At 41.9% G+C, this 16,951-nt stretch overlaps 1 protein-coding gene across 5 annotated transcripts in view; it reads right to left on the bottom strand.

The window, feature by feature from the left end:
• Positions 1 to 471: 471 nt before the first annotated feature.
• Positions 472 to 16,951, bottom strand: part of NLGN4X (neuroligin 4 X-linked) — a 336,841-nt gene continuing 320,361 nt past the window's right edge. For all 5 annotated transcript variants that reach the window (XM_073013891.1, XM_037986303.2, XM_073013892.1 and 2 more), the window contains 2 exons: positions 11,330 to 12,119; positions 472 to 1,827 (listed from right to left, as the gene is read on the bottom strand). In XM_073013891.1, the coding sequence (XP_072869992.1) occupies positions 978 to 1,827; positions 11,330 to 12,119 (1,640 nt within the window). In that variant the 3' untranslated portion in view covers positions 472 to 977. The remainder of the gene's footprint in view (positions 1,828 to 11,329; positions 12,120 to 16,951) is intronic.

Below are 16,951 nucleotides of genomic sequence, written 5' to 3'. Positions count from 1 at the left end.
TCAAAGTTTTTCAAAACAATGGTCTCCTAAGAATGCTCTTGCATGCACCTGTGCAACCTGACGGGGGAAATAGGCCACACAGACCGTCGGGGTCTTCTGTGGGACATCACATCCTCCTACAAATGAGAATCTCATGTAAGAAAATCCCATGTCTTTGTTTACCACAAGTAATTAAGAAGAAAAGCCTCTTTTGTTGGGGAGGAACAGAGCTGATATGACTAATGTGTATATATATATATTTATATACATACAGAGCACAATGAAAAGCACAACCTTGCTAAAAGCTCTTTCAAACTGAAAACACCAATAAAAGCTTTTTTTCTTGTTTGTCTGTTTGTGGTTTTGTTTAAACTCACAGCTATATACATTTTTAATTTTTACAAAGTTTCTTAAATATAGTTCAGGCTGGCAAAACACCTCTTTGCACAGAACCATACAGATTTCACTGCATAGTCCATTCTTTTATTTTAATAATAAATTTCTACGTTTCCTTCTCTCTGGATTACAGCTCCATGTGCTGGGCAAAAGCCCACTGACGCTTTCTTCACTTAAGGAGAGCCATCCATTGTGTGGCACAGAAAGAAATGTTTAAATTTCCATTGTAATTAAAAAATATTCAGTGTCCTTGGGTGAGTTTCAGAAGTGTCAGCTGCTTCCATGATGTTAGAAACACCCAGGTCCTTGAAATGGTGATGTCCTATCACACTAAACATCGGTTGGAGTGGTAGAGATCTTAAAGCAGTATTTTAACAGAAATGTGTACCTTTCACATTTCATAGGGTCAGAAGTCGATCTCGTAATACTGGAAAACACCGAGAAGGGTCTGCTGGGATGGGATGACTGCCTTTATGCATTTGTGTCTTAAGTCAGTGGGACAAAAACATTCCTGGTTTGGAGACTTTCTTTCTCTCTCTCTTTATCTCTTCTATGTTGCTGAGCAGGTGGTGCAGAGGGATAGGAGGGGAAATACGGCAAAGCTATACTCTAGTGGTGGAATGTCCGTGGGGTAAATTTGTACTGTTTTGTCCTCCACTGAAGGTGTTAAAAGTGTGCAAAGGCTGCATCCCCGTCAGTGTGTTTGGAATCATGGTGATGGTGTTTGGCGTCATAAGTGGGATGTCATCTGGCGACCGGCGCAGCGTGAGGGTGTAGTCTGGTGGGCAGGTGAGCCTCAGCGTGTCGTGTGCCTGCAGCGACTCACACTCGTGATCATGTTCCAGCTGCTTCATCTGCAGAGACATGATCTCTTCGTTCTGGATGTGAGCGATATCATTTGTGGTGTTTCTCTGGGGACTCGGGCGCCTGTGAGTCTCATGGCGCCTCTTGTCCTTTTTGTAGTACAGAGCCGCAAAGGCTAAAATGTTGAGGAAGAGGAGCGATGCCCCAACGGCAATGGTGACACTTAATTCAGTGGAATAATCCCGTTTGGTTTCAATGAGGACAGTTGTGTCCTCGGGCCCCGTTTTGTGAGGGTCCTTAGAGTGTTTGGGATTGTTGGCAGGAGTGATTGCTGGGCGTTTGGTCGTTGGCCATATCTTGGCAGGAGATCGGCGGGTACCATAGGGAAATGATGTCATGTCTGGAGGAGGAACTTTTGTGGTTGTTGAAACATACTGGAATATCTCGTTCAAGTTGTGCAAATGAGGAACGAGTTCCAACCAGAAAGCCACTTTCGTTGCCCGGTAGTGATCTCTCACTCTGGGTTTCAAGCCTATATGCAGGTAGAGCTGGTCTTTGGGATTATACTTGGACCAGGCCACTTCTTCAAAGCGGTTGGGTTTTGTGTGAATGAACTTGGTATCCTGAGGAACTGGTTGATTTGGATCACTGGGGTAGAAGGAAGAAAAAAGAGAAAGGTCATACTTTTCCATATGTGACATGAAATTATCTTAAACCAATAAATCAGGAAGTTACAATCTGCTCTTCATATATATTTTTCAATGAGCACAAAATACCCAAGCAGTAAAGGTACATTCTGCTTTAATCCTAGACATGTCTACCATGTTGTCTTTTCCCTTAAAAATTGCTTATTTTTCTTTTAAATATAAACCCTGATAGCAATATTATGGCATTTTTATAACATGTCTACTATTTTTTAAGGCATCAAATGATCTTCAAAAATAAAGGGTAAAAAGGAAAACTAAGTGTCTCTAGGAACAATTTCAGTATTTCAAGTTTCACTCTTTTGAACTGTAAAACTCATCCAGGAGTGATTTGCTCCAAAGGGATATTTGGCAAGGTCTGGAGACATTTTTGGTTTTCGTAGATGAAGGGTTGTTCTATGAAGGGTGGAGGTCAGGGATGCCACTAAACACCCTCTGGTGCACAGGAGAGACCCCCACAGCAAGGAAGTTATCTGGACCCAAATGTTAACAGTACTGAGGTTGAGAAATTCTGATTAAGAAGCTATTGTTCAAGAAATGGGCATTCTCTTTCTTGCTCAAGAATTTCTTTGGAAGTAAATGAATAAATGTTGCAGTTTTAGCAATGAAAATTGATATTCACAGTCAAAAATTGGTTTTATAATGACAAAATGTTTGTAAACAGGCATATACACCATGTGTTTGCTCTCTATTTGAAAGTAAAATACCTAGTCTTCAAAATACCTTTTGAAGACTAAGTCCGGAAAACATGAAAGCACGCTATGTTAGCTGTAAGAAGTTTGCTAAAATGGTACATATAGTTATGATGAGGTTAACATGTTTAAGATAAATAAGACACCCGGAAACAAGGTGAGGGCTGTTACAGATGCTAAGCTGCGCTTGGAAACTATGAGCCAAAGAATTATCTTATTATTATTTGCACAAGTGGGCACAGGTAGAAGGAAAATCATAAAAATTTGGAGATAATTCATAAAACATAGGGCCTTTAGTAAACATCTTTGCAACCAACTCTCTTAGGATAATACTTCCTCTTCAAAAAACAAATTACCAAATGCTAATTTCTTTTTTAACGGTTTGTAAAGTAAGCTACAAAACAGTTACATCTTAAGGTTTATTTGTTATAAGAAAGATTTGAGATTACGCATGGTAAAATGTTATGTACTAGTTAGTACTGAACATTCAGATGTGATGTGCAGACCCAGGCAAGCAGGGAGCTGCAACATTCTGATCAATGGCTCCAGGTGTGAGCTAAGATCTATCTTCCAGGTAACTTCTCCTTGGCGGGACTTTTGTGACACTGCCTCCAACCATTGCATGGCCTGCATGGCAGAAGGCTGCAGGACCAAGGAAGATCATGTATCTGTAGCCATTACCAGACATTGTGCAGGATCCAAACAATATACTTGACTCAGAGGTGACACATTTGCTAAAGAAAGATTTTATCCCCTCAGTCTGAGTCTGTGGTGATGATAAATCATTTCCCTGTATTCAACTTTCTGCAGCTCTGGCTAGTTAACAGCTGTGAAAACTTGAGCAAGTTTTCCAGCCAGTATTGGCCTTAACTTCTCTACATGGTGGATGAGAATATCAGGGTTGGAGGTAAGTGATGAAGGTTGAAAGATAGTGACAAAATGTCTGGCATATGGTAAGAATTCAGGAAATATTATCCCCTCTCTTTCAAAATAAAAATTAGAACACCTACAATATTGCAAGGGAGGGAGAACTAGGGAGTGATATACTGTGTATCAGAGTACATACTGTATTTCTACATTGCATACATTGTAGAGTGTATAAAAGTATATTGTATATTACATACTATATACAAGGATACTGTATACCACAGTTTATACTGTATACTAACTGTATACTATATGCAATATATATATGTGTGTATATTATGTGGGTATATATGTGTATGTGTATATCTATCTATAGATATAGATATAACATGTATAATGTAATACAGAAGCAAAAGAAAGTTGACCTCTACCTTTTAGTTGAATGCACACTAACTGCTGTGTTTTCACTTTACTAAGAGGGTGAAAACAAATATATATAATCTGACAGGTTCTAATACCATGAGTTTTCTTATTTACTGATAAACAATATATTTGCAAAGTCTTCTGCTTTTTTATTTATTATACATATATTCTTATATGGTTTTGAAAAAATGTTGGATTCAATGCAACATCTCATGTTTCTTGTGCTTCTTTAAGCTTTCTGAAATAATTTTAAAATTTTCAGTTATTTAATGTGTGTTAAAAGAAAAATAAGTGAATAAATATTTTAGGAAAAAAATCCACTAATATTAGTTATTGATTTTTAATATTCTAAAGAAACAAATGGAAGTGAAGATTCCTCCTTTTTTTTCCATGGATCCAATTTTACTGAATTGGGTCTATTAGATGTGTGGCTGTATCATCTATTATGCAGTGAGCATCTAGGAGATGGAGTATTCTGTTCATTTTGGGTACTAGGCTATTTTTGAAGGAACTCAGGGTATATTTGAAAGGTAAAGAAAACACATTTAATTTGTTCTTGAAGAATAAAGCAGAGGATTTGGAAAATCCACAAAAGTGAGCTGCCGCCTGATATGGTCTGTCTATTAAAGATCTCAGAGATGCACAGCCAGAATTCTTAAACCCAGATACACTTGTGGAGATTATGATAGCCCAAGTCATTCTCCCTTACCAAACCCTCCAGACAGTGAGACCTAGATGTGGGGTATCAGTGTTTTGTTTTTTAGATTTTATTCAGCGTAAGAACTGTTTAAACTCCTGTGAGTAAAATTAAAGACTGTAATGACTGAGGATAGAAACACAAGTTGGTCTCTCCAGTAAAAGACTCAATGCATGGCTCTCTCCTTATCCCCCAGCACCTAACACGGCCATTTCCCCCTGCCCTGTTTTATTTGAGATGTAATCTTGGCAGCAGAGACTCAAGTGCATTTCTAAGGTCTAGTTCATTTCTTTAGCTAGAGATGGATATAGTACTATGATCTCTCTAAAAATGTCTGTGAATCCTCTCAGCTGTTCCTTTAAGTAGCACAGGTTTTCCTTATACCCAAAACATTGTTTGCAGTTAACGATCTGTTACCAAACTAGTTTATTATGCATTCAGTGACTCCTCTGCCACACCAGGTGGGGATGTTCATTCATTCAGCTTAAAATCCCTTTTTGGTAATAAAGGTTGCCTTTTCAGCCAGAATTATGCTGCAACTCTGTAACCCATCCCCACTAAATACTTCATTGTAACTTCTTTCTTTCCCAAAGATTTAACAATAGTTGAATATAAATTAATCATAGGATACCAGCACATTCAAAAGCAGGGATGGCATCTGATGCAAACAGGATAGAAATCAATCTGCTGTACAAACCCCAGATTTGATGGAACAACATAAAAAAATCAAAATACGTGTTGACCTGATTTTCCATTACAAAACTCTCTTCTCATTTCTGACTTCCAATAGCACATAAGGTCTTCTACTATATTATTATAATTTGATTACTTTAAAGCACTGTTCTTTGTCATACCTTATAAATAAACCAAGATTCCCCTACTCCTTTTTGTCCATCTCTTTCCACACAGACCTCAAAATGAAAGAATCCTGGATCAATGAGCACCTAAATTTTGTTGATCAGCTTGGACAAACCCCTTTTCTCCTATTCCCAAAGTAATTTTACAGGAAAAGGACTTGAATGCTCTAGAACCCTTTTCAAACTTTAGAGTTAGTTTTCACTTTTCCTTGACGCTGCTCAGAGTCAAGGAAAGATGCACTTTTACAAAAATGGTCTCAATCTACCTTGTTTCTACAACGCCTCCGCATGTTTGAGCTTACATGGTTCTCTTGCAGCATGATTTTAGTCCTCTGACCTGGACTAACATTGCAACTCCTCCTTGCTACAGGGGAGAAACCCGCTCAGGCACAGGCCTGGGCAACTGCTTCCCTACTCAAAACAATAAAAAAAAAGAAATAGCAAGGATTACTTGAGGCCCTGGCATTCACTGATTTCAATATCCTGTCTTGATCAAGGTTTTCATAATTTAGAGCCTCGGGAGGGACTTCCTCCTCATTTCTACTCTGTGTACTCGCTGCCTCCACCTTTCCAAGATGGGAGAGCCCTCTCTCACCTAATGCTACCGTGAAAGTATGCAGCTGACATGATCTATAAGCAAGGATCCAATTGTCCCTCCCTTCCTCCTTCTTTCCTTCCTCCCCTCCTCCCTTCCCTCATTTCTCTTTCTTACCCTCCTTTTTCCCTGTTTTCCTCCTTTCCCTCCCTCCCTCCCTTCTTCCTCTCCTCCCCCATCCCCTTTTTACTTTTTCCTCCCTCTTCCTTCCTTCCTTGCTTCCTTTCTTCTTTTTCTCTCCCTCCATTTTTCCTTCCCTCCCTCGCTACTCTTTCTTTCCTTCATCTCTTCTTTCTCCCTCCTCCCTTCCTCTCTTGCCTCTTTTCTTTCTTTCCTTTCCTTCCTTCCCTCTTTTCTTCCTTCCTCCCTTCCTTCCTTTCACCTTCCCTCCCTCCTTCCTTCCCTTCTTCTTTCCTTCCTCTCCTCCTCCCTTCCCTCTTTCTTTCCCTCCTTCCTCCCTTCCTTCACTCCTTTCTTGATTCCCTCCCTTCCTACTTTCTTCTCTTCTTCCCTCCCTCCCTCCTTCCCTCCCTTCCTTCCTTTGTCCCAACTCTCTTTCCTTCATTTCCTCCCTCCTCCCTTCCTTTCTTTTCTCTGCCATTAACATCCCAACATAGTTTTTCTGTGCCCATCCCAAATCCAAAGGTTTATGTATACCAGGTATACGTGCCTTCAAACCTAGACTAAAGGTCAGAACCATCTGCTTTGAGATGTCTGCATAGAAGCATCCAGACACCATCCTCCTCATCTCAGCAAACACGTGCGCCATCGGGAGACTGTGCTGTGCCTGCAGGTTTAGCACGCCTGACATAACGCCCACTGAGAGTGGTGAAGCATGTCCTGGCACAGTGCGATCCTCTCTCCACGGCACCGTGTAGTGACAGACACGCTGGGAGCTATTCTTGTTTCCTCCTGTCACCTCCAGTGCTGGAAGGGAACAGTGATGGTATGCAGAAATATGCCCTCCTGTTCTGTGAGTCATCGTCTGAGTGTGTGCTCTGCAGAACAGCGTTAAACTTGGCAGCTCACAGGATGACAACAGATAAGGTGCATCCCATACTTTCTCCTTATGGGCATCAGGTTGGTTTGTTCTCTGCACCTGGTGACCAGGGAATCCTTCTCTGCCCTGGAGTGATCGGGCCACCACCCAATTTACAATAAACAAATAACTAGCAACTGCAACTGAGGTCCTTGTCATCCACTGACGAATACCTAGCTCACCAGACTGTGCCTGACGGTGATATTCCCCATTTCCTTCTTTTATGGAGCTGCCATGGAGGTGTGATCACTTAATCTATTTGTATTTGAATCCACACGTTGCATTTCACATGGGATGTAAGTTCTGAGTAACTTCCTTGAGGAATCATTTGAGTCATTCTAATACCTTTCCAATGAATTAAAAGAGCTCACTGCATTAATATACTCAGTGTTATTTCAGGGATGTTTCCCATGGGCGGAAGAAACAAAAATAGAGGCTTCAGACGGACTGACATTCGAGCTCTGGGTACCTCAATGAACTCTCTCTACCAGCAGCTTTTGATTTCAGTAGCATCAGAGTGTTTCTCCAAGTTCCAGCAGTAATTCCTTCCTCATCTCTTCCAGTCATGTCAGGGCCTTCATGAAAGCGAGACGAACCCTCAACACAGACCATGAATGGCAACATGAATGTATTCCCTAAATGCAGGGGGGAAACCACAGGCTCTAAGCCAAGTGGTTTTAAGAAACAGATTCATGGCATGAAAAAGCACTCAATAACAGAGAGAGCACTGTGGTATTCTCACGGCTCTCTCAGACCTTCATGATGTCTTGGTAAAAGCATCCATTTGGTGCCAGCAGTGATAACGATCACCTCATGGAACTAATTAACTTCCTTTATCTTTTTCTGTCTTTTTTCCTTTTTTTTTAATAATGAGAGAGCCAGTCTCAGTCTCACAGCCCTTGGGAGTCAGGAAGAGCTAATGAGAATTTAACAGCATTATTTAGATTTCACTATTGCTTTAATGGTTCTATAAAATGTATGAGGAATGATTCTAGCTTTCCACTTAAGATAATCATATAAAGTTTATTTTCAAATCATGTAAGAAGGAAAAGAAAAAGCATATGGTTTTAATGAAAGTAAGTAAAGAGAGTGTTTACAGACCAAGTCAGTAATACCTTTAGATGCCAATGTAGTGAAGATTGAATGAGTATAGCCATGTTGATGGAAGTCTTTAGGCTTCAAGAAGATGAAATTCTCTGCAAGGGCAGACACCACTTATCTTAGTGCTGTCACAAAAGAGGGCCTGGCCCTGGCTTCACAAGGTATTAGAGATTGAATACTGTCTCCCCGTAAAGTAAGATACGTTGAAGTCCTAACCCCAGTACCTCAGTATGTGAGCTTATTTGGAAATAGGGTAACTGCAGATATGACTATTTATGTTAAGATGAGGTCATACCGGAGTAGGGTGAGCTTCTAATGTGACTTGGCAGATGCTCTTATAGGAAGACAGCCATGTGGAGACAGAGACACACAGGAAGGCCGTAAGATGACAAACACACAGAGTGGGGTGGTGCAGCTGCAAGGCAGGAATGCCACAGTCTGCACCCAAACACGAGTAACTAAGAAGCAGCAAAGAAATACCTTCCTATAGCTTTTGGAGGGAACTTGGCCCTGCAAGCACCTTCATTTGCAACTTCTGGCCTTAGGAAGTGTAAACCGATACATTTCTCTTGTTATAAGACACACACTTTTTGGGCTTTTTTGTTTTTTTGTTTTTTTTTAAAGACAAAGGTTTCGTTCTGTCACCCAGGTTGGAGTGCAGTGGTGCAAACATGGCCCACTGCAGCCTCGACCTCCTGTGCTCAAGTGATCCCTCTGCCTCAGCGTCCTGAGAAGCGGAGACTCTCGGCCTATGCTACCATGCCCAGCTAAATTTTTTCATTTGTTTTGTAGAGATGGACTCTCACTAGGTTGCCCAGGCTGGTCTTAAACTCGTGGCTTCCTCAGGCGATCCTCCTGCCTTGGCCTCCTAAAGTACTGGGGTCACAGGCATGAGCCACTGCACCCAGCACAGACATACAGTTTTTGATACTCCGATAACAGCAGCCCTAACAGACTAATAAACAAGGTTTACTTTAAAAAAAAAAGTATAATTTGATTTCAACAATTTATTCACACAAGAAAGAACCTTTCAGTGATAGACAAGCATTTCCATCAAATGTGGGTCCCTCCTCCCTTCTCCTCCAGGTAGCCTTTCTCAGACCAAATCTACAAAGCCTGATTATTGAAAGTTGGTGTCCAGGTGATACCTTTTCCACTACAAAAACATGCTGTACTTTTGCCAAGAGCACAAAACGTTCTTAAACCACTCCCCACCCAAACCACTTTGGAATCTTTGTACAGTATGCCAGCTGCTAAACACGTAGGCATTGAAACCACCAGCATTCCCAGATCTTCTAAGGATTACTGTGCATAACTCATGTGTGGCAGGGCCACTGCAGTCTCAGAGCCTCATTCCGCATGGGAAGATTTACCCTCCCTGGGCGACAGGCACATCTCTCTCTCTCTCTCATTCAGTGTAAAGAGGCTCAGGGTGACGATGGAGGCACACACTGGTAGAACAGAATGACACCCCATCCATTTCCATAGTTACATTATTAGACAAGAGAAAATGAAAAGATGCCACAATGTCTGGAGCTACTTAGGATGTTTTGGGTTCTTTTCTCCCATGGTTTGCAGAGAATCCACTCAGCAGACTTGGTTGTATATGTGCTTTTTGTATATTTTATATTTTCTACTATATTTAGGCCAATAAATGAGCTTTCCTGTGAGATACACATATATGTGTGTTTGTGTGTGTGTGTTTATATATGCAAGCCATATAGCAATATGATACAAATATCATATATTTTATTTGCTCTATCTCTATAGCTATTTATATAGCAAAGAAAATACAAATATATATTTGTGTATGTATATACATATTTGTATTTGTATATATAGTATATATATTTGTATTTGTATATATAGTATATATACTATATATATTGTATTTGTATATATAGTGTATTTATTTGTATTTGTACATACAAATATATTTGTGTGTGTATATATACAAATACAAATATATATGTACTATATATTATACATATGGGAATATCTATATTTTTATAAAGACATTAAATATATATAGGAATATATATTTATATTTCTGTATAATTATTATGATATGTGTTTTCATTCCTATGGCCAGGCAATCAACACAATTCCCCAAGTGGTGCATGTGCTGTGATACCCTCACAAATTAACAAAAGAGATATGGTTGAAATTAGACTTAAAACTCTGTAATCAGGGCTGGTGTGGTGGCTCACACCTGTAATCTCAGCACTTTGGGAGGCGGAGGTGGGAAGATCGCTTTAGCCCAAGAGTTTGAGACCAGCTCGCGTGACACAGCAAAACCCTGTCTCTAACAAAACAAAATTAGCTGAGTAAGTTGGTGTGCACCTGCAGTCCCAACTATTCAGAAGGTTGATGTGGGAGGATCCCTTGAGCCCAGGAGTTTGAGAGAAGCCTGGGCAACATAGCAAACCCTGTCTACAAAAGTCCATGCAAAGGCATGGAGGTGCACGCCTGTAGTCCCAGCTACTCAAGAGGCTGAGATGATGAGAGGATCACATGAACCCATGAGTTTGGGGCTTCAGTGAGCTATGATTGTGCCAGTACACTTCAGCCTAGGCAACAGAGTGAGACCCTGTTTCTATCAAAAAAAAACAAAAACAAAAACAAAAAAACAACAACTAAAAATTAGCCAGGCATGGTGGCAGGCACCTGTAGTCCCAGCTACTCAGGAGGCTGAGGCAGGAGGTTGGCTTGAGCCTAGGAGTTCAAGGCTGTAGTGAGCTATTGTTGTACCACTGCACTCCAGCGTGGGCAACAGAGTGAGACTGTGTCTCTAAAACAACAAGAACAAAAACAAAAACAAAACCGTTTAATCAGCTATTAACAGAACCGTCATATATGTATGAGTCCTGCACCTGCAGGTAGGAACTCTAGAATTCCCAATGGGCAATTAGAACTCTAGTAAAAATCTGGTTTGACAGTTGTTTTACTCCTATAACACTTTAGGAGTAAAGAAAAAAATGAGTTCCATAGATGTTGTGGGAGAAGCTGCCTGTTACTGCGTGTGTAAGCGTATATCTGTGTGTATATGTGTGCACGCATGTGTATGTGTGTGTACGCACGTGTGCTCCTGCAAGTGGCAGTAGAAGCAATACCTATATTGAGGACCCAAACAAGTGACGAGGATAGCGATACCCCAGGACGAAGAAGAACGTACCCAGTTTTGGCGAAGTTCGTCCAGTAGGTCATGACCACGGCGCTGAGCATGACGTCGTTCTTGGAGAAATTACAACTGAAGAGCTCGGTGGGACCGACCATGGGGATGCCGAAGACGTAGGGGACCTCATCGCCATGGGCCGAATCCGCCCAGCTGGGCTTCATTTCGCTTTGGCAGTGATGATAGAAGGCATAGAAGTAGGTGGGGGAGCCGTACTGCGCGTGCAGGTCGGCGGTGGCCACGGCGGGGGCCACCCACTGGTGGTCAGTGAAGAGAGCCACCAGCGTTTTCCGCCGCGTCTCCGGGTTTTCCTTATCGGCCCAGTCTGTGTACATGAACTTGATAGTCTCGCGCAAAGTGTCTTTCCCTTCAGGATAGCCGTAAAGGTTGTCCACAAAGTTGGACACGGAGAAGTCAAAGTCATTGGGCGTCACACCGTCCTCGTTATCCACGATGCCGTCCACGAACTTCAAGCCTTCCCCTTGGTTGACGCCCAGCATGATGTCATAGTTGAGGAACTCGCCTTGCTCCATCAGGATCTGGGGGTCGTCTGGGATGACGTCGCCGTCAATCACGGGCCCGAAGGCTATGTGGTAGGTGGCTGGGGTGATGGTCTGCTGGATGAGCTCCTTGTAGTTCTTGTTCCGCAGGCATTCTACCATGTCCGTGGTGTCTAGCATGTTGCAGCCGACCTTGTCTGCCAATATCCGAGTGTACTTGGCCGGCTGGTAGTTCACTGCCCAGCTGGACAGGGCGGTGCCGCTCTGAATGATGGCCTTCTGGAAGAGACCTGCAGGTGCAAAATTGTGGACATGCAAATGAAAACCCGCAGGACAGAAACGCAGCTTTTACTGAGCAATGAAGGCTGTGATTGTCTCTCAGGCATGTGAATTTCTGGACGTAGTAGCATTCAACTCTGTCAGAGGACCTTTTACCCATTTTCATTTCAATTTCCCCTTCCCCCCTCCTCCTGAACATTCATTTTAGGCAATGTTATTCTACACACACAGACACACACACACACACACACACACACACACACACACGAGTTTAAGGAAATGAAACCACATTTACACTTTTCCTGCACTGGTAAAATACATGTGATTTCTTTTTCCTTCCACGATCCAGTGTCGTTTTTACTTCCTTGCCTCCAGATGCCATATATAAAAACTCCAACAGCAACTGCATTCCCCATTTCCAAGAAAAAAAAAAAATGCTTTAAGCTAGTAAAAGGTCAAAGGCCCTCTTGTCTCACAAGCGAAACTAGGTATCTCTTCATTATGGGAAAAAAAATAAATCCACTTGAATCAACTTCAGAGTATTAATTCAGGAATGCATTTGTACTTATACCTTGAGTCTAATGAAGATATTAAGATCTGGCAATTAAAATAAATACATTGAGTTAGCTATGCTTAAAGAAATCCTCAGCTGGGTGCCTAAATGAGTGTTTTTTGCAGTCACTTCTTTCAAAACTACATCCATTGGAAACCCAGAGATGCGTAGATTTTATTTTGCCACATATAAAAAATGCTTTGCTTGGTGAGAAACTTGAAAAAGCATGGGTAATTTTAGGAGTAAAATTCTGTGTAGCTTAAAATTCTCTATGAGTTCAGTCTACTACATGGATGTCCAGAAGTATAAAATCTGTATTTTTAACCACGACAGGACAAGAGAGGCGGGCTGTAAAAATCAGCATTCCATTTATGATCGCTTCCCGCCGTTTCCGTGGATCCCAGCCCGAGTCGGGCACTAAAGAATAAGGCATTCAGCTGTGAGTCCAGAAGTTCATGCCCTGTCGATTTTTAAGGTCACAGAAGCAATCAAATATGAGGAAAATATGATAGTCATCAGGAAGATGTGATTTTAAAGATTGGAGGATTGCCCAAAGATGACACACAGGACTGCAACTTGAAACCAATACGGCTTTGACCAAAATGTCATCAAAGCCATCTTGGGAACGTTTCTGTCAGAAATGTGCAAGTATTGACTTGAATGCTTGGCTCTGAAGATGATTTTAAAATGTCCAAACAAAAAAACAAAAACAAACAAACAAAAAAAACAAAAAAAGTCAATATGTATTCAGTTGGATACTTTCAGTAGTTAAAACATTCAGAATTGGAAAAAATGCCGTGAGAAGTTCCTTTCCTGCCTTTCTCGTAACTACTGGCAGTAATTTAGGCAGTAGTGTATATATAAGTAACATACATAAAACATTTATTTGTATGTTAGGGAAGCAGTATAACTCCTGATAAGACTAAAATAGTTGGATAATGAAAAAAAACACCCATAATTCATACTTTAAAACACAACTCACCTTAGCATAATGAGTATGCTAGGAGTTCACTTAATTCTTAGCTCTTTCCCCCCATTCAAATGTCTGTTTTGCATAGCTGAGCCCAATATTTATATAGCTATCTACACTGTGTTTTTCCAGCTGATGTAGATCTCAGGTAAATTCTTAAATTATTATTATTTTGAGTAAATACATATGGTTCATTATAATTTTCTTCTCCTTTTGATCTTGTAGCTTTTCATTTCATTCTTTGCTATGATACTAATACTGGGGTGAATATCTTCATAAAACTATCACTTTCCACGAGTACTTTGTCTTCATTGGACCACATAACCAGCAAGGAATTCCTCAGGCAAACAGTCTGGGTATTTTTATTTTTATTTCACACAGGGTATCACTCTGCTACCCAGGCTGGAGTGCAGTGGCAGGATCTCGGCTCGCTGCAGCCTCTGCCTTCCAGGATCAAATGATCCTTCCACCTCAGCTTCCCAAGTAGCTGGGACTATAGATGTGTCACTTTTTTGTAGAGACAGGGTTTCGCCACGCTGCCCAGGCTGGTCTTGAACTCCTGGACTCAAGCAATCCGCCCACCTCGGCCTCCCAAATTGCTGGGATGATAGGCAAGAGCCTGGCTTGCATTTTTCATAATTCTTGATTATATTGATGGGCTGTTTAGAAGCATGCCGTGCAGAAATGACTGATGCAAAGGTATAATAATTTCCAACCTATTGACTTAAATAATTAACACCTCCCTCCAATTAATGTGGCTTACATGTGTTTGATTACTCCTAAAGTTGGTTCTGACTGCTTTCTAAATCTACAATTGTGATTGTATCAATTGAGAAAAGTGAAAATCTAGGTATTTTCAAAAATGCCATATAAATCTCTCTACCAAAGGGTTCATCAGATTCTTCACTTTTCCTGTTTTTGAAATAAAGTTCATACAAACATGAGCCTTTCCTCTCATTAGCACTACTAGGAGGTCAAAGGCCATTTGCTGTCACGGGCAAAGCATTATGAACTAAAAACTCAAGGAATTTAGAGTTTGGAGGATTTTAGGAAACCCTCATCTGTCCTATCTTGGAAATTAAGACACTGAGGAGCATAGTGATCCAGAAACTTGTCCAGATGGTGCTGGAAGTGAAGAAAGTCCTGCAGTTACTCTAAAGAAACATGCTTTTTAATTGTATTTATGTATGTATGTATATATGTATGTATGTATGTATGTTGGGACAGGATCTCACTCTGTCACCCAGACTGAAGTGGAACCTCACAGTTCACTGCAGCCTCAACATCCCTGGCTCAAGCGATCCTCCCACCTCAGCCTCCCAAGTAACTGGGACCACAAGCAAGTGCCACCAGGCCCAGCTGGTTTTTATTTTTATTTTTGTACAAAAGGGGTCTTGCTATGTTGACCAGGCTGGTCTTAAACTCCTGAGCTCAAGCCATCCTCTCCCCTCAGCCTCCCAAAGTGCTGGGATAACAGCCATGAGCCACAATATCCAGCTGGTAACTTTAAAAATAATAATTCCAGAGGTCAAGGTGGGTGGACCACTTGAGGTCAGGAAGTTCAAGACTGGCCTGGCCAACATGGTGAAAGTCCATCTCTACTAAAAATACAAAAATTAGCCAGGCACAGTGGTGGGCACCTGTAATCCCAGCAACTCGGGAGGCTGAGGCAGGAGAATCGTTTTGAATCCAGAAGGTGGATGTTGCGGTGAGCCAAGATTGTGCCACTGCACTCCTGCCTAGGAGACAGAGTGAAACTCCCTGAAAATAAAAAAAAAATTCCATGAAGGTTTTGAGAACTTCAGGTTCAGTCAGTGTGGTGCCATTCTGAAGACCACTGACGATACAGAACAAATTACAAAGCTGTCTTGATGACTGAGATGGCTATTAGGGATATTCATTTGCACGTGGCCTGGTAACCCAGGGCTGGATCTGCTCTGCAGATTTTCCTGCTTCTTCCTTTTAGGCCACAGCCAAGAATTTGTGATCCTGTTTCCAGAACCAATTGCCTCAAATTCCTGTGGACTCCCCTTTGAAGTCTCCCATCAGATACTGCAGGGAGCCTCCTTCACAAAGGGACAGCAGGGAATCCACTGAGTGAGCCTCCGGGGAAAGCCTCAGTCACTCCTGCAGCGCTCGGGGGGTGGCTGCCTATGCTGACCATTACTTAGGCAGCATAACCATCTGCCTAAGTGATTACTCCTGATCTTGAACTCCTGGACTCAAGCAATCCACCCACCTCGGTCTCCCAAATTGCACATCTGGTTGGGTACGGCTGCCTATGCTGACTACCTGTCCAAGTGCACGTCTGGTTGAGGTAACATGATGCACATGTGTTTTTGCGGTTTCCTCTTTCTCTGCTTTGCCAACATCAGCTTTTTCCAGGGTAACACCAGGGCCCCAGGGAGGGTTTGGAGCTCCCACGGGGATAAGCAGAGGACCTCAGGCTGACTGACCCAGCAAGGAGGTCCTTCCTAAAAGTCATATTTGCAGGAGAGAGAGGAAGGGAGAGGGGAAAGCAAACCGTGGACACCTCCTAGCGCTGCATGCTGACCTGACCAGGAAGGAGGTCCTTTGCTGAAAGCCGTATTTGCAGGAGAGGAAAAAAGGGAGGGAGAGAGAGAGAAAGAAACAAAGAGAGGGACAGAGGGAGAGGGGAGAAAGGGAGAGAGGAAAGGAGATAGTGAGGAAGAGAGTGGGGAGACAGAGAGAAGGAGAGAGAGGAAGGGGGGGAAGGGAGAGAGAGGAGGGGGGACAGTGTGAGGGAGAGAGAGAGAGAGGGAGGGGGGAGAGACAGTAGAAGGAGGCGAAAGAGAGAGAGAGTGAGAGACAGAGCAAAAGAGAGAGAGGGAGTGGGCGAGAGGGAGAGGGAGGAGGATGTAGAGAGGGAGAGAGACAGAGAGGATGAGAGAGGGAGAGAGAAGAGTGGGAGGGGAAGAGCAAGAAGAGATGGAGGGAGACAGTGAGGGAGAGAGACACTATTCCTCTGGGTAGAATCTACTTCTAAATGAATGCACCAGACACGTTTCAATATTTCCAGAAGATTTAAAGAATTAATATGAATTAGAGAAGTGACTTCTTAAAAAACATGTGGCTAAAAGCCCTGATGGTTACAAAATCTATATACCCGCATCCCTTATCCACATACTGTCTCTTCCATATCACTCTTACTAAGTTGTAGCTAGAAGTTAATAAAATTTCAAATAGTCAAATACAGTCAGAATGGCAAAAGAAACAAAAGTGTCGGGACTTCTAAAGTAGTTATTTTGTTCCAATCATTGTAACCAACACCTAATTGTCACACATTTAAATTAGGAGAA

The sequence above is a fragment of the Chlorocebus sabaeus genome, chromosome X, assembly GCF_047675955.1.
Source record: "Chlorocebus sabaeus isolate Y175 chromosome X, mChlSab1.0.hap1, whole genome shotgun sequence".
Taxonomy (NCBI): domain Eukaryota; kingdom Metazoa; phylum Chordata; class Mammalia; order Primates; family Cercopithecidae; genus Chlorocebus; species Chlorocebus sabaeus.
The sequence above is the reverse complement of the archived record's forward strand: the minus strand, read 5'-3'. Positions and strand labels throughout refer to the sequence as shown.